We start from the raw sequence: 18672 nt of genomic DNA, 5'->3' as shown, positions 1-18672 counted from the left end.
ATTCTTAGCATTAATAATCATATTGAAGATGAAAATAAAACCCTGATGCTATTAAAAAATATGTAGTAGTTGCAGCACTGTTGATCTAGAAACAACTATAGAACATGGGTTTTCAACTTGATGTGGTTTTTGCAGGATATGATGTAAATGCAACACCTGAAAATAAATTAGGCCATTTTCTTCATGTAGGAATTTAATATGAAATATTGCTATAAAATCAAAAGTAAATTAGAAAGGAATTGTACAAAATATATAATAGAATATATTTTTCATATATAGAATATTTTTGCAGAAATAGAATATAAATCTGCAGATCTCCCTTTATAGAAATCTTTATATGCATAATAGCCATAATATCCATAATAGCCAGAACTAGAAATAGAGATTAATGGTGCAGCAAGGAAGTCCATGCTTAAAACATAGACATTCTTACTGCACAGAGATATAGGAAGTGTCATTACATAAAGCCTTGGTTAAACTACATCTTGAGTACCATATACAAGTATGGAATTCCACCCCTTTCAGGAAGGATGTAGATCAGCTGAAAAAAGCACAGAAAAGAGCAATAAGATAGTTATATGGTGTCGTCTCAAGGCTTTTTAACCTACAAAACTATGGGTTGTAAATTCTTGAGACCAGACATTTGCATTGGGACTTAATTAAGGCGTTTAAAGCCATAATGGGCTTGTGTAAAATAATGAGGATCAGTGACATATCCAGGTGTCATCATAAGGGCCATGGCGACCAGGTCCAGGTATCATCGTAGGGGGGGGGGTATGGTGATCAAGGTTTTGATTGTTTTTTTTAGAACACCTCCTGCGTCCTTTTTCTTTCATTTCAAATTTTTGGTTAAGGAGGGGGGGGGCATATTCCCTTCTGCCCACCCCTGATGAGGATATCTTTTTTCTTTAACAGATGGCACAAACCACAGGTAATATACTTCAATTAAGGCAAAATAGTTGTAGACTGATATAAGAAAGTCCTCTTTTATCCAAAGATTATTAATTGGAATAAATTACCACATAATCTTATAGAACTTATAGAATTTAGAGTGGTCCTCTAAATAGAAGGAAGGGTTAGACAGATTCCTGGAAGCATCTAAAATTCTTTTTTTCTCATTATTTTTAAGCCTGAAGCTGAATCAGTCTAGTTTCCTTACATGAATTTGTTTTGCCTTTACTAATACTTAATTTCATTTGGTTTTCTGTATTTTTTTAGCAAGTTTTCCCCTTTTTGTCTCAAAGTATTTTTTTTCATATTTTTTTATTTTTTCTCATATATTTTTATATTTTTTTAATGTTTTTAACATTGCCAATTATATGATATGTAATAAAATATTATCATTAATGTACACTTATTATATATTAAATACTAAAAATTTGATATTTTAATTTTAAAACTAATTTTTCTCACTCATTCTGTGTACCCCTGCAACTAGGGTTGCCTACTGTCCTGATTTGAGTGGGAAAATCATTATACAAATGCAAATCCCATGTCCCTCATTAAGCTAAGCAGGACAGCAAAAATCCTGCTTTCAACTTTTTATTGATTTTCTTATGTAAATTATCAAAAATACAGTATATGTCAGAAGATAACTTTCCCACATGTATGTACTCATGATACAAGCATGCATGAGTTCATGGGTTACTGTTAGGGTTGACAGATTTTACAAAGAAAAATGGGCTTTCAATAAGGCTACTGGTTTTGAAAAAAAAAAAAAAAAAAACAGCATATGAAAGCAATTAAACACTGTAAACTGTATGCATATTTTTAGAGTAAAACAGTCCAGATAGTGAATTTTATATTAAATAATTGCACTAATTTAATTAGACAAATTATGACACAAAATGATTATAATGAGGAGAAAACAAATATCTTATTTTTTATTAATTTTAGCTAATTTTAATTAATTTTAACATCTGCAAACTCATCTTCTTTTGAATTTTTTTTTTTTAAAATGAATAGTGTCTGATGTGTTTCTTGCTTGTAAAGTGGTTTTGTACTTTTTGCTGTAAGCATGGTGATTTACTGGTTTGTTTCCATTGTATTTTACACTAAAAAGATGAGCAAATTTTTATATCATACACATTTGGATTGTTATCTAATGCCAACCAGTCAAAATATCTAGCATATTTCAGCTAGTCACAGTTTCTAATCTTTTTTGTTTATGAGAAGAAGATTCATTATCACTAACATGTTCAGCTTTGATAGAAGCACTCATTATGCAAATGCAAAACAGTTAAAGATATTTTAAAAAAAAATTACATCCATGCACTGAAACAGCAACATTAAACCTGACACTATTTTGTTATATCTATGTATAAACTAAATCCAAAATCGAAGCTAAAGCAAGGGGATGATACCACACAAGAAATCATATTACATTTTTGTGACCATAGGAAACTGAACAGTGACATAATACTGCAGTTCAGCAACAATAATGCAATGCATTTGTTTTACCATATGCCATTTTACAATTATTGTAGGTTTTTACTGAATAGTTTTAAGATATAATATGCATATAAACAATACAAACAGGTATTGATTTACAGTATATTTTAATTTTGATTTTTTTTTTTTTTTTCAAATTCTAAGCATTTTAAATAATTATATAATATAGCCTTTTACAGAGCCTGTTCAACAGTCAAGCTGGCAACTGGCAACATAAAAAACTAGCAACTATAGTCCCTGCACAGGATTGCATGTGACTACAATAGTTGTAGGGATTTGAGATTTTAAAATGTGCATTCCTACCTACAAACTTTTTAAGAGGTACTTAAAATTGTGTTGCAGAGTTTTTCTGTATGTTTGGTTTGGTTTGGTTTGGGTTTTAATGGCACATCAGCAGAAAAGGCTATAATGTGCCATTCACTATGTCCTGCTTTTGAGATTTTAAAATGTGCATCCCTACCTACAAACTTTTTAAGAGGTACTTAAAATTGAAATTTTAAATTTATATTTAAATTTGATCAAGTAGAAAAAAAAAAACAAATTTATAATGTAATGTTTCCCCAGCTTTGAGGTGCCGAAACATTCTACATTCAATAAAATTTCAATACCAGATATCAACCCAATTATTATAGTAAGCTGTTAATTTTAGAACTATATTAATGAAATTAATTCCAGAAATATATTGTAAGCTGTTAATTTCAAAAACACTGCCTTCGAGAATAAATTAATTCCATTAATGTTTTTTTTTTCTTGTTCGTTATCTTAGATGTTTGGAACTGCACAAGAACAATACTTAATCACACCCTGGAAAATAATCAGAACTTCCACAAATAGATAAATGCTCATTGCTTAAAACCATGTATCTGTCACCTATATGTCCTTGTCTTGATAAAGACACAATTCAAAATGTTACTGTCCAGCTTTGGAGAAGATCTTTTAATTTATAACAGTACTTTAAAATAAAAGAAGGCCACTACAGTGAGTTTTATCTTTGTTATCAATAATAATATGGCAAATTCCCTGAAAACTGAAATTTTTATCCAACTGGTAATGTGACATAGCTGCTTACCTAGCTATTAAAATGATCCATAGCATACTTCTCTTAAAAAAGTGGGAACTGGTTTAGTGAAGAAAAATAAAAACATAGAATCCTGAGTTTGAAGTACTACAGAAAAAATCATAGGCTTCAATTTCAAAGTGGCTAATAATATTGTGGTAAATAAACTTAACAGGTCTTTGTTAACTGGCTACTGCCATGTGACATCCTAGTAAAACTTAAGATATAATATGAAAATTTAAGATATAAATCTGAATCTCAATGAAAATCTCGAGGACATATTATAATGCAAAATATATGGATATGTGATAAGCAAATCTTCATCACTGAAGGAACTAGAACTTAAGGATACATTTTCGGTCACTATTATAATCAATGTTGCATAGAATTCAACAGAAACGTCCAACAAGACAAATTGACATTTGATTTCTAATATTTTGGCCAGGCAGTGTATATTCTACTAACACAGTTTAATAAAAATAAATTCACTTACCACATATGATGCACCCATTCTACCTTCTCTAGCAAAACAAATTGCCCCACGAACATCAATATCCAGAGCTTCTAGTACACGATAATCTTTGTCCAATCCATAATTTACATACACAGGATCACCCTAACATTCGATAATAACATTTTCAGTACTATAAAATAATTATGTAATAAAAATATCTGCAAACAATTTATTTTATTATTAAAATAAGAATAGTTTTGAATGGAAGATATAATTGTATTTTTTTTTTAAATGTAGTTATATTGAATTTTTAAAACACATTTTCATTATATAAACAAGTCAACAGGTGTATTCTCCTTTACCTTTGGAATGTGAAATAAGTTTATTCTGTGAAGTAAATCCAGAAGTGCAAAAAAAGTAACCATATAAATATGATAGAAATGATAGATCATTTCTATCATATAACATTTTAACATAGGGGCTAGTAACTGTAGCAGGCTCTCAAAACCAATATACATTCGTGAACAAAAGTGCAATAATTTGCAACATAAGAGAGAGTTTCACTTAACGGCTGCTACATGGTCATTCACAACAATAAAAAGTGTGCTGCAACAGGTAATAAAACTAGAGTCACAAAATTGCAAGGACAGTACTCCGGCAGGGATGCCATGAAATAGCTGGTAAGTGAAATCATTTGTTTTTTAATTTACAGACTTACTTATTATTTAATGACATCCCCTTCAAACTGATCCCCTTGTCAGACAATATGCTTTGTCCAGCAATTTTGTATTACTAGAAATATTTAGAATATTATCACTTGTGATTTTTGTTGGATTTACAAAATGTCATTAAATCTCTTCCCTTTAAGTTTAAATTTTAGTCATGGGAAAAATTTTAGTCATGGGTTTAAATTAACTACATAATATCGGTGTAGATACACCATAGTTAACCAATGAAATTAAACTAAGTACGTAGTGTAAAGGCATCATTTTAATTATATCTCATATTGTGGCCACCTTCACAATGAGATACCAGGTTAATTAAAATGATGCCTTTACACTACATAAGTAGTTTAATTTCATTGGTTAACTATGGTGTATCTACACCGATATTATATAGTTAATTTAAACCCACGTGTAATTATGCCTTGTGCATTTAGTCTTTAAATATATAATAGAATAAATACAAATATAAATAAATAACAAATGACAGTAGTAACATCCACTAAAGTTATTGAGTAATTAGTAGTAAATAATAGCAATACAGTAACTGAATAAAATAATTTAAAAAACAATGACTTACTTAGTAATTGTTTTTCTTGCTTTTATTTGCGCAAATTCCATATCCAAGTTCTACATAAACATTTATTTTCGGTATTTTTCATTTATTCTGTATTTATTTTCAATAAATAAAAAGCTAAACAGCTCAGATGGCCTTGAGTTAAGCTATTGTGCAAATCATTTTTAATTCACTTAAGAACTAAAAATGATCGTTCCCTGCTTGCATTTGTAATTGGAATGCTTAAAATATTTTTAATAATTTTAAACATTAGGAAACATTGATCTATCTTATACATCATAATTGTATTAACAAAAATTCTCTTCATTAATGAACTTTAGAAAATGAATTACCTAATCTTTAAAATCAATCTAGCAATGCACATATTAAGTTCATCCTTGGTCATGCATGATTTAAAAAAAGTTGAAAATTGTCCATAACATTACTGTAAACTTCACATCTTTTATCTAACAAATAAGCTTGTCACAAATAATACTGTGTACATTACTTATGAAAAGCGCCTCCGTAGCCAGGTGGGAAGGAGCAGCAGTGCGTAGCACACGCTTCTTGATTAGACTGGGGTTCGAGCCCATCACCACCAAATACGGAGGATGCGGAAAGGTCAGGGAATGACCACCGCATATCCCGGAGCAATATGGCCTTAGTTGCTAATGCTCCTAAAAACCAAACAAACAAACTTATGAAAGCTTTTTTTTTTTCAGGTAAATTTATTTCATTGCTCTATGGTTCATCATATTGTAAGTTTCTTTTTTTTGCCCTGGGTTTTACTTCTTTAAACTCTAGGAACTCTTTATCAGTTATTAAATCAGCAGTTTTTCTTTCAACATTTTCAAACTATTTAAAATATGTGAAATAAATTGTAATAAAGATTTTAGCAGTTTTATTGTTTTCCATAACTTATTTTGTAGATCTTGAAGAGATTTATTTGTGCTATTAATTCATTGCAAGAGTTTATTCCAAAGAACTGTGAGCAAAACAATCTCATAATTATCATATTTTTTTAAATAATTTTTGTGCTTCTATTTTGCCTATAGGTTTCTCATCACTGTTTATAGTTATTTCTTTCAAAGCTCCTTTAATATACCCATAGTTTTCTCAATCATATGACTTATTGCCAGAATTATTATATGACTGACCCCATACAATATTTAACATCAAAGGAAAAACTTGTGTATTATATTCAAAACGATATCTTTTAAATATTCAGAATTATGTTTGTTGATTGGAATAAAATCCACAAACCTGTCACAAACACTACCTTCTCAATTTATGTATCTCAGAACAAATGCTAGTTGATCAACATGAGTAATGTCAGGAGTTTAATCCACAATTCCAGAAAATACATGACTTCTTTGAGCTAAAATGATTTTATCTTTAACCTCGTTTTCCATTATACCAATTAATTCATCACAAATTGTGATAATTAGCAAATCTTTCTAAATGTGTTTTAAGAAAAGTATTGAATTCTGCCAGATATTCTATACAGCTCAAAAAATTTCCCTTTCTATTAGAAACAGAAGTTCTCTATGGCCTCTAAAAACAATACCTAATGTTCATAATAGCTTAAGTTGCAACAATTCTCTTCAAAACTTGTCAGAAATAATTAGTCTGTTTCTATTTGCTTAGTCAGCACTGTATCAATATAACCAGCTACTAAAGTTCTCTTAGGCGCCTCCATAGCCAGGTGGGCAGGAGCAGCAGTGCGTAGCACACGCACTGCTGATTAGACCGGGGTTCGAGCCCATGACCACCAAATACGGAGGATGCGGAAAGGTCAGAGAATGACCACCGCATATCCCTGGAACAATATGCCTTAGTTGCTAATGCTCCAAATAACATAACATAATATAACTGAAGTTCTCTTTCGGAAAACGTACATCAATGTAATATGACCCTCAGAATGTTCATGTTCCTTTAATATATTATTTATATTTTTCAAACCATTAGAAAGTTTTGTTGGTGATGTAGAAAATAATTTGTAAATGTAACAATACATACTTACTCATTTCAGAAAATATGGGCCTTTTTCTTTGTCGTCATTTGCTTTCTGGCAGAAAAAAAATGTGAATCTTGTAAATTCCTGCAGTAAACTCTTTTCTTTTCTGTATATTCAATTTTCAATTAAGTAATGTCTCCTACATTTGTAGGTGGATTTATTAAACATATTTAATGGAATTATTATTTAAAAGGTTTTGTCCATAATGCAATATCATTTGGATAATTTATTATACTTTTATTTGCTTCATTCTCAACATCAATTACATCTTCTGAATTTAAGTTTTTAATTCCAGTTCTTTCTATACTTTCCATTAATTCTATTTTACTGTTTGTTGTACTTTCCTGTTTTTTGATTTTTACTTTTTTTTCCCTTCAGATGTACTTCTTTTTGTTACAGAGCTAGAATTTTTTAAAAATGAGTGATTTAATTTTTTTGCTTCTGCCAATCTTTCCTTTTCTTTTCTGTCATTTTCATTTTTGTGCTCCTGAATCAAATGATCACTTCATTTTTCATGGAAATAACAATAATATAAATGAATGTAATAAAAATTAAAAAAAAATAAATGAAAGCATTCAAAATATTCAAATATGTAATATATGTAGGCACTTACATTCTTTATATTTTAAGATTTTAATAAATAGCATATTTTTATTTTATTTTATAGCACAAAAATTGATATTGTGTAACACAATATCATAAGTACCTAGATGCAGTAATTGTTGACCATGACTTGTTATATATATATATATTTTGATTTTTAGAAGCATTAGCAACTAAGGCCATATTGCTCCGGGATATGCGGTGGTCATTCTCTGACCTTTCCGCATCCACCATGACTTGTACAGTATACTTTCTGTATAAACATTTAAACAATATGGCTGTTCTTAGTAGTGCTAGTGGCTGAAGTACAAACTTTAACTGAAATCGCATACTAGTGGGAAATTTAAATTACTTCCAAAATGTGATAAATTATCATGTGACAATTTTAGAAATATGTTCGCAGTTTATATACTACTCATGTCTATTTGTTTATTATTATGTTTCATTTTGAGACCCCTATTATATGCAAGGCCCTAGGTGCACGCTAGTGGGTAATCTGCCTCTGATGTTGATGTTCATTTTTACAATTTTTTAATATTCTCTACTACTACAATTGTTGTTTATAAGGTGTTATATCTATATAACCATGTATTTTGTAAAGTTGCATAATCTGACTTCCTTTTTATGACTAACTTATAAAAAAGATTAAGTAAATTAACCTTACTATAATGTCTGCTTTAGGAGAGAAGGCAACATATGGTGGAATCGGCTTATTCAGATCATCTGTAGAGTCACATCCCTCATTTATACTGATGGTAACTGACACATTTCCATTGTTATCAACTATAGATATCTAAAATACATAAAACAAGATATAAATACATATTGCAGTTCAAAAAGAAATGTATAAGAGAATGTATAACTAGTCAGAAACAAATACTGTATGCCACTTGTCTATTTTGGAAATGCATTACTGCAAAGGTGATTCAAAAGGAAACAACAATTTATTTATAGCTAAAATTTGAGGTCAGTAAAAAGTATCTATATCGTTTTATTTAAAATAAATAATAATGTTTTATAGTTAAATTTAGTACTTTTATAACTACCCACATCGCACGTGGACAGTTTTATTTATAAAGATGATATTCCCTTTAAATGACTGCACCAAGATTGAGCAGTGGTTGGTAATTAATTTTTTTAAATGCTCAAGAAGTAAAACCTATAAAACTTTATATTCCAATTATACAAAGGTGTTTCAAAAAGTAATGTTGATATAATGAAAAGCAATAAATTATATAGATTAAAAAAAAGCAACAAATAAAAATGTTTTTTTTTTTATTTATTTCTGATATAATCTCCATCTTTTTCATTACAGGAGTTTTAGCATTGTACAAGCAATTTTATTTTCTACATGTTTAAAATTTTATTGAATTAGTGACACTATTGCAGAACTAGGCATCATCAGAAAATTTCTTTACTTTGCTGCATAGTTATTTATAAAGCACTTTGGCATCCAAGGCCAGATGTTCATGGGGCGATTTACATATCGTGCAGATTGAAAAGCCTAGGATAATTCATTCGAAGATGAAAATGCTATTCCTCCATTTCAGATTGGATAATTCATCCTTGATTGAAGAAGACTTTAATTATTCCTCCAATCTCCAACAGGATTTGAACTCAGATCTCTCAAATGAGCAACAAACAGCAAAACCATAATACTGGCAGGGAGAACTCAACATTTAAAGTCTTTTGAGGGTAAATATTTGTACCTATTTGTGAAGGTTATTTTCAGCAGTACATGATTCACTATATCATTGTTTCATTCAGCATTTAAAAACAAATTATTCAGCAATGTTCAACTCACAGGAGTACACTATTTTTGCTTTTGTAATAGTGACACTTTTCATGCTGGCTCTGTCTGAAAATAGGAATGAAACAATTTATATGAGAAATTTTTAAAGCATTTTTAATACTTAATTCTTTTAACTGTCTAGTTAAGATCCCAACTTTTTTAATAAAGATGGGATACCTATTTACAGAAATTTATGTAACTTAAAATACTGTTTTGGACTGGTCTAGTTATTCCAAATGGCTATTTGAAACCTTTGTGGCTCAGAATGGGCAGAACATACCAGAATGCCACACCAGTTTGTCACATGAAGAGTAATATCACGTATATACTTATGATTATTAAAAACGAGATATTTAAATTAACAAGCACCCCATTCCAATTTACTAAATTTCATATTTTACAACCTGATCCGCTTCAGTTCCAACAAAGGTATTAGAGATGATGGTTTTCTGTAACCTAGTATTAGTATTAGTATTACTAATACTAATATTTAATGTAAACTAGTATGGGGTGCTTGTTAATTTAAAAATTAATTTATAATTATTATTTAATTTTAAAATTAATTAATTTAATTTATAAAACTCTGGTGATCTTGCCTCTAATAGTTAAGCTGAAACTCATTACCGGTCATATTACAAATACCCAACACTACTACCTATACTTACATAGTTCCTTTATGCTTCTTTACATTTTGTTCATGCAGTTCCAAATGAATTCACTTTTAAACCTTTCCTCATGAAAACATGAGCAGAGGTTGAAAAGTGAATACATTGCTTGTAGAAACATGTAATTTTCAATATAATCATAATGTGCAAATTTTAAGGGGAAATAAAATTTACACATATTTCTACTGTAAAACTGGAGCACAATCATTATATGAGAAATATGAGTGTAAATACAGTAATATAAGTTAGAGTTTATATTAGTTAATATAAGTTAAATTTTGTGTTTTAGTTAATGTGTTTCCATTACAGTAAGAAATTACCTTCCATCACTCGTACACTCAATTTTAACAAGGACACTTACGTAGCATCTATGTGATCTCTTTTTTGTTTTAATAAAAAAAAATTAATTTTTAGCTTTTTTTTTTACTGAATTTAAAATGATCTATTAATTATGATTTGCTAAACCCAATTAAAAATGTTGAATGAAAACAAATGAGAGAAACCCGTAATAATAATAATAAAGAAAGTTTTTATCATATTTTTTAGAGTTTAAGATTGCTGATCCTCCAGACTGAAACCCAGATGCAATGTGAATGTCTATATTTTTGTCAACTATTAAAATCAAAGCTCTATGGCAAGATCAGAAACCTCTAAGTGTCTAATCATGCTATAGGGCTTTGATTCCCATTCTAAGCAACTCCCATCCCCATGCTGCATCTCACAGATGCCATGTGGGAATGGGAGTTGCTTAGAAGAAAGTTAGATGCATTTGCTCACCTGGTGTCTGTTAAATACCAAACAAAAATTTAATGACTTGGAATTCATAGTATGTTGAAATGAAAACAGAAAATACTGAATAATCAGTTACACATTGGTGGGAAAAAGTACAATGGGATGATCTAATTTCATTAACAAATTTCAAAAAATTACAGAAAAATTTAAAAAGCTTGTATTTATCAGACACCATATTACCAATAGAAGGTTAAAAACTTTTTCACTGACATCTTGAAATTAAGCACAATGTCAGTTAAAAAGGCAATGCACTGTTTTACCAAACCAATAATTTATTACAGTATTTTAAAATTTGTTTTAGATACTAATAAAATTTATATTTTTGAATTACAAATTTCAAAATTATTCCTTAGCCTAAAAGTTTGGCTGTTGCTGAAATCATACATTCTCATAAACAAAACATTGCACACCATTTATGTAAAATGGCTATTTTAACTTTACCTCATTAGGTCGATTGATATCCGAATAGGGCAAAGTAAATTTATATGGAACCACTTTTACTTGAAAACCTTGCTGTTTCCATGTGTCAGCAACATATAGAGCAAGTTCTTCATCTTGGTTAGATCCAGCTACATGAGGCAATAATGTTAAATTTCTGAAAAAATAACATTAAAAAAAAAAACATCAGCTGTTTATAATACAAGACAGACAATGAGATTGGATAATACTTATTTCTAATTTTCAGTTTGTACTGGATCTTGGGTTGAACTGTTTTCAGTGGCCTATCATTATGAACTTGGGCCCTCGTGCAACATAATAAATTATTTTTTATGTAATTTTTTTTTTTCATTTTTCTCCTTTTCTTTCCTTCCCCCACTTCAATATCAGGGCCCTGCTGTCGCTGCACTCTCTACATCATACGATGATATTGGCTATTTTGAATTTGCATTGGTGCAAGTAACACCAGAAAGCACCAGTACATTGTCTGAAAATTCCGTGTTCAGTTTACCTGTTCTGTAGGAAAAAATGATCAAGTTTCCTGGGGCGAAAACAATCTCACAAAATTAAACAACTTTCCCACAATGTAAAAAAAAAAAATATATATATATATATATATAACAATTCCTTCCATTCTCATTCGAAAAATCAAACCCAGGCCTTTTCTGCATGGTATCACTGAAGAGTGAATATAGCCATTGTGCTAGCTGCTAGGGTGATGTTAGGAGAATGAAAGGAAAAAAAAATAAAAAATTAATTAAACAAGTTTAACTTTGTGAGAGTTTCATTTTTAATTATAAAAGTTAAACTTCCGAATATGGGGCACAATCGCATGGACCTTTGCAACAAGGACTGATTGGCAGGTCTAGCTCTGCTCACCGATTGCTCGCATAGGCTGGTAATCACTGTGGTTGAAATACAATATATAGGCCTGTGAACTGTGATTTTTTTTAACAGACAAAAATTTCACTTGTGAAAAAAGGCTAAGTTAGTTTACACCAATAATTTTGGATGGATTCAAGTGAAATAGGGCATCTGTAATATATACTTCCATATTCAGCTAGTGAAAATATATCAAGTTAGTTTCTACCACTAATTCAGGGCAGATTCAAGCAAAAAAATGGCTGTATACGTTATTACACACTAAAGATTAAGGACCTAACCTTTTTTTAACTAGTTGAATATTAGTCTATTAAAAAAAACCAGAGTCCACAGGTCTGTACATGATATTTCTGCCAGCTATAGTTGTTAGGAAAATGGCATTTAGTCAAACTTGGCATTGGCAAACAGAAAACCATGGTGATTAACAGCCTATAAGAACAATCAGTGGGCGGAGCTAGACCTGCCAATCAGTTCTCGTTGCAAAAATCCATGGGACTGCACCCCATATTCTAAAGATTAACCATTATAAAATATATTTTGTACATTACTAAAGAAAGCAGAAAACCCAAGTACAAATTATATCAAGAATTAAAACACTACAAAAAAACAAAATAAATATTTATTAACTCAGACTTACTTTCTAAAATTACATTTCTTATGATCTGGTGCAACTTCTAGCCATTTTTGTTTTGAAAACATGAGAAATTCAAATAAATCAAAGCCAAGTCCAGCCTTCAAGGTTAGTCATAGATACTTTAATGCCCAGGGAAAACAGTTCATACTGCACTCCCTACAGTTTAAAATTTATTTCATTTTCACATCTCTAGCAGAAAAATACCTACGATGAATGCTCCATCTGTCCATGCTATGATACAGCCAATTGCCATGTCAAAAACAAACAGTTGGCTACTCTACAGGAAGGTCTACTTAAATGCAATTAAGTAATCTACTTAATTACTATCTAAGTAATTAATTTTTAAAATTTTGAAATTATAAAATTGTTGATGTTTTTATGACCTTTATGGAAAACCAGTAAGTTCCAAATGATGGGAGGGAAAAACACTAAATTCCAAAAGACGTTATCCTAGTTTCATCCAGGGGCAATTCAGCAAATTTGAGGGGAGTAATTGAAGTTATCTTAAGAGCTCAATTAAAATGTAATATTACAAATTAATTATTTTTTTATTATTTTTCTTAATAAATCAACAAATTATATATATAACAAATTTTATTATATATATATTTTGCTTTTTCAATTATGCTAAATGTTTATTTTTCAATAAACATTAATATTGTTAGTAGTAAATGATGCAAGAAAGCAAATTTGAAACAAGATGAAAGTTTGTTCCAACAATCAACTACCACTGGCTGATGGCAACCATCCTTCCTCAACTTGAATTTATGCACCCCTCCCATGTGTGTAGTCTCAGCAAGAGGAAGAATGCCATCAACATTTAGTTTACTCAATCCATTCAAGGCCTTAAACATCTCAATCAGATCTCCCCACAGGTGCCTAGTCTCCAGACGCTGCAATTTGCAGAATTTGGCAAAGTACCCCTTTGTTCCTTTCACCAATCTGGATCCATTTAGCAATTCAAAATATTATATTTCCTTTACATAGGAAACTATCAGTTATTAATTTTCGGGTAATCCTTCACTATAGGTCATAGCTCGACAGAGCCGGAGTGTTTGGCCCCGACTTACGACTGAACTTATTCTAACAGAGATTGCGTATCGCTCTCTATTTGCATTGGGAATTCATGGCGTATTTTCAGTAATTCTGAAAGACTGAAAAATAGCTTTTCCTTATAGCTTTAAAGTTTTTTTATGTTTTTATTTTTAAGCAGAAAATTTTGCTACATACGAGGACCGCTACGAAAGCAATGCCTCGTAATTTTTTTGCTTTCAAATGTGGCGCCATAGATCATTTCGTCTGTTGCTGAGTCGTCACTAGAGGCCTCTAGTTTCACCATACTGAGTGGCGCTGTGATCGGTCTCGTGAGTGCAGCGCACGGATAGTTCAAAATGGTGGATGTTACAGATATACAGTACGTCACAAGCAAAGAGTGATGATTGAATTTCGAAATACATACGGGTCTCAAAAATGCTTATGGTGACAAAACTGTACAGTTAGACGATGGGTAGGGCACCTTAAGAGTGGGGAAAGTGTATATGTATATGGATTCCTGTTTAAGCCGGTTCCCGGACTTACGACCATCACCACCTGTGTAATTTGTTTTAATTCTTGGTACCCGTTCCTAGTCAAGTGGAGCTGGGCCTGGGTATACTACACTGTCTGCTAACCACACCAAATATCTTGCACCACCAACCGGTAGAAGTGCCGGGAAAGAGACATTGTTGAGAAGCCCCGAACCGCTCGGCCAGAACATCAGTGACAACAGACAACAAGAGCCGGATTGACGCGCTGATCAAAGAGAACTGCCGCATCAAAACACACGAATTGTGCGGTGCAGTAGGTATAGGGAAACCTTCTGTAATAAGCATCATAAAAGGAACTAGGCTACAACAAGGTTTGCGCCCCGTAGGTCCCGAATATGCTGATGCACGAGCACAGAGAAGCCAGGAAAGTCTCCTGTATGGAATTTCTCCAGCGCTACGAGAGTGAAGGAGAGGTTTTTCTTTCATGCATAGTCACAGGTGACCAAATCTGGATCCACCATTATAACCCTGAAATGAAGAGACAGTTGATCGAACGCCACCATCAAAATTCACCTCGCAAGAAGAAGTTCAAAAGACAGTCTTCTGTCGGTAAAGTCATGGCGACAGTGTTTCGGACAAAGATGGGCTTCTTGGAGCGTGGCCCCACAATCAACTCAGATCGATGTACGGAAACGTTGAAAAAAATTGAAAGCCTGCTTCCGTAGAGTTCGATCGGACAAAAACCTTAATGAGGTTCTTCTTCTATATGACAAGAATCCACACCAGTCTGCACACGATGGACGCCATTGCAAAACTGCAGTGCATTGTTCTTCCTTATCCTTCGTTGGTAGCACAGTTGGTAGGATCGCCATTCTCCCACAACGGGTGGAAAAGACCTGAGTTCGAATCCCGTCGATGATGGAGGAATTTTTATGGGTATTTTTTCACAACATGTTAGTCGGTCTCAGGCGAGGGCAGCATGGTTTTTTCTCCAGAAACTCGGGTTTTTCGTCCAGCAAACAGAAAATCGACCTTAGAACACATGCAATTTACAGACAGTGTACACCGAGCAAAATGGTCTTAGTCGCCGATGCTTCTAAAATTCAAAACAACATGTTCTTCCTTGCCCCTCTCATAGCCTGGATTTTGCATCTCCCACTATAACCTCTTTGGCCCGCTGAAGCATGCACTCAGTGGAATCCATTTTGCAGACAACGACCAACTCAAGCACAGTGTTCGCGAAGCCCTCCTGAGCAAGAGTAAGGACTTTTACAGGATTGGAATACAGCATCTGACTTAGAGATGGCGGAAGTGCATAGAAAATGATGGTGACTTTGTGGAAAAATAAGTGTTTATTAATGATTGAGGGTTAATTGATGTAAAAGGCATAGTTGTAGGAATAAAATTTTCCGAGAAAAAAAATACTTTCCTACCACTCCTCGTATATTATGTCTATAAATTGCGTGTGTTCTCTGGTGGTTTGCCTGTTTTGCTAGACGAAAAACCCTGTCATTCTCGCCTGAGACCGACTAATTTAGCCATGAAGTGAAAAAAATCCCATAAAAGTTTCTAGCGCCATTTACGAGATGAGAACCGGACCTTTTCCATTCAATCGGGGGGGGGAGAGGAGTTATAGCCACTGTACTACACGCGCACACAGATTAACCAACAATTCTACTTGATTTTTAACAACCATCAGTAGCCCCATCCCGTGGTGTATAGTAGTATGGTAGTTTCAGTATGGACCTTGCAGTATGGTAGTTTCGCCACTCTGTTTAAATTTACAATTATGCATAATTTTCTTATTCTTGTAATAAAACCCAAGGCAGGTTTATTTCCACCTCTGAAATTATGTTTGCTGGGGGATTAAACGCCAGTTCATTAAGCAGTAAGTCCAGAGGAAGTTTGTGCGAGCAAGGGTCGTCTCAAATTTTTAATATGTATGCTTCGAACTTCAAAAATTCTTATTTTTTGAAGAATTAGCTTCTCCGAGTGAACTAGGGTTGCAGCCTATTTTTTCAGAAACGCGGAAAGCAATAGATTATCCGAATGTGCTAGATTGAGAAGAAATTGTTTTAATGAAATACATTTATAGAGTTTCTTGAAAATACAGCAAGCTACTCCCATTTTGGTCGATTTTAATAACATTAGCACATCAAAATTCACAAGAGAGACGTATAATTTTTAAAAACAGCTAAGATAAGCATAGTTCGAAATGAACTTGTAACCCATCTTAATCCCAACACTCATCTGATTTTTCCTAACCAGGATTTTTAGCACACGCTTAAATTTCTCGCCAGTTCCAGGGAAAACGGATGCATATACAGTGCTATGCCAGTTGTTTGGAGGATACAGAGTTCCGATATCCTCATGTCTTCCGTTGTAGGCGAATTAAATATCTGTGACATGATACAAGGTACAATACTTTAAGTTGAGCTACAGTGCCTTGGTGAAGCCATTAAAGTATACCATGTAAACTGCAAACAACATCAACGATCTCACGAGAGATGTGATCATAGGTGCTCATGCGGTGGGTGCATTATTGCAGGGGCATTATAACAGAGTTCCTCACCGTGTATTGGTAGCATACTGTTAAATTTTTCGCCGGTTCTCGGGAGAAAGCTGCATACACACTAACTGACACTGTCTAGTGTAACTTGCAGTCAACTGAATAAATAAATAAATAGGGTCTTCAACGAGAAAACCAACAGTAAAAAGAATAAGTACTACTTTTTAAATACTGCACAACCGGACCACAAATGTCTCGCTTACTATAATCGCTCAAATTAGAAGCCCACATTGCAATTAAGCAGCAAATCAGTACTGCTGTTCTCTAGGTCCATCCCTCTGAATAGAATATCTGAACAATAATGTGGAACAGATTCATTCATAATGGCGACACTGTCGCCATTATGAATGAATGGTCCATTGCAGTAGCGTAGATACCCTTTTTCGGGCACGGAGGCAAAGAACATGTTCGGCCCTCCCTACTTAATAAATGAAAATTGCAAAAAGAGGAGACAGCCAAAGACGCCGGGCCTCTAAAGGGCCCGGAGGCAATTGCCTTGCCTGCCTACATGGTAGCTACACCACTGGTCCATTGCCATAGTTCACAAGGTACGTAGTATGCAAGAATGGTAAGCACAGCACTTCAGCAATATGCAGCATGTTCTGTAGATGCACAATCGTTGGACATTAGTCAAAGCGAGAATCTGCGAGAACATCTGGATCTACACATTCGAGATAGGCCTCAAAAATCACCGAATCTAATGAAACTAGAGGACGTTCTTGAACATTAATAAAATAATGTCACCAAGGACGCTTGTATACACTAGTCAAATAGGACAAAGGTTACAACAAAGTACGCAAAATGACCTTCGTTGTATCCTATATTCGCTGCCTACTTAAATCATTTGGTTGTTGCAAGGGTGAAGAATGGTAATGATTTCATTTAAATTTAACTAAATTCATTGATGACACAAAAGTATAAATATAGAGTATAATCGTCTTACATTCCTTAATTATTCCTTTTTACTTTTTTCTTCTTTTTTTTTTTTTCCATTTGTGGCAAAATCGAAGTCCATTAACTTTTCAAAATAAATTATTAAATTGAATAATTTATTTTTATTTTAATAACATGACTGCTAAAACATAATTTTAATTTAAATTATCTGCTAAAATATTTTACCTCAGATTATTCCTTATATTTTCGTTAGATGATTCTTCTGTAAATTGTTGAATTATACGATCATTCTGGAAAAGATCACTGAAATGTTTAACCTCTCTTTGTAAGGCATCGGCATTCAGAAAAGAAATAAGAAGAACAGCGAGGAAAAATTCTTGAAACAGGGCCATTCTCTTGAAAAGAAATGAACGATGTTAGCCTGAATAAAAAAATTATTACTTGTACTGTACTGAATACATACTATCCTCTCAAAAACATTAGGACATCAGTAATGTTAAAGGAATGTATTTTTTATTAAAGAAATTACCATGCAGTTTTTTATTAAAGAAATTACTGTTACCTTTGGTTCAAATAACAGCATTGACTTACTTCGTGAATGAAGGGTTCGACGATAGCAA

General features: G+C 32.4%; 1 protein-coding gene across 1 annotated transcript in view; it reads right to left on the bottom strand.

Moving 5' to 3' along the window:
- Positions 1-18444, bottom strand: part of LOC150084940 (aminopeptidase NAALADL1-like) — a 98642-nt gene extending 80198 nt beyond the window's left edge. The window contains exons 1-4 of the mRNA XM_090376397.1: positions 18278-18444; positions 11551-11704; positions 8525-8653; positions 4002-4124 (exon numbers count right to left, since the gene is read on the bottom strand). Of these exons, the coding sequence (XP_090232523.1) occupies positions 4002-4124; positions 8525-8653; positions 11551-11704; positions 18278-18444 (573 nt within the window). The remainder of the gene's footprint in view (positions 1-4001; positions 4125-8524; positions 8654-11550; positions 11705-18277) is intronic.
- Between the last annotated feature and the right edge of the window lie 228 nt (positions 18445-18672).

The sequence above is a fragment of the Mastigoproctus giganteus genome, chromosome 6 (genome assembly GCF_048544385.1).
Source record: "Mastigoproctus giganteus isolate SK-2022 chromosome 6, ASM4854438v1, whole genome shotgun sequence".
Classification (NCBI taxonomy): domain Eukaryota; kingdom Metazoa; phylum Arthropoda; class Arachnida; order Uropygi; family Thelyphonidae; genus Mastigoproctus; species Mastigoproctus giganteus.
Note: the sequence above shows the minus strand (reverse complement) of the source record. Positions and strands in the feature narration are given on the sequence as shown.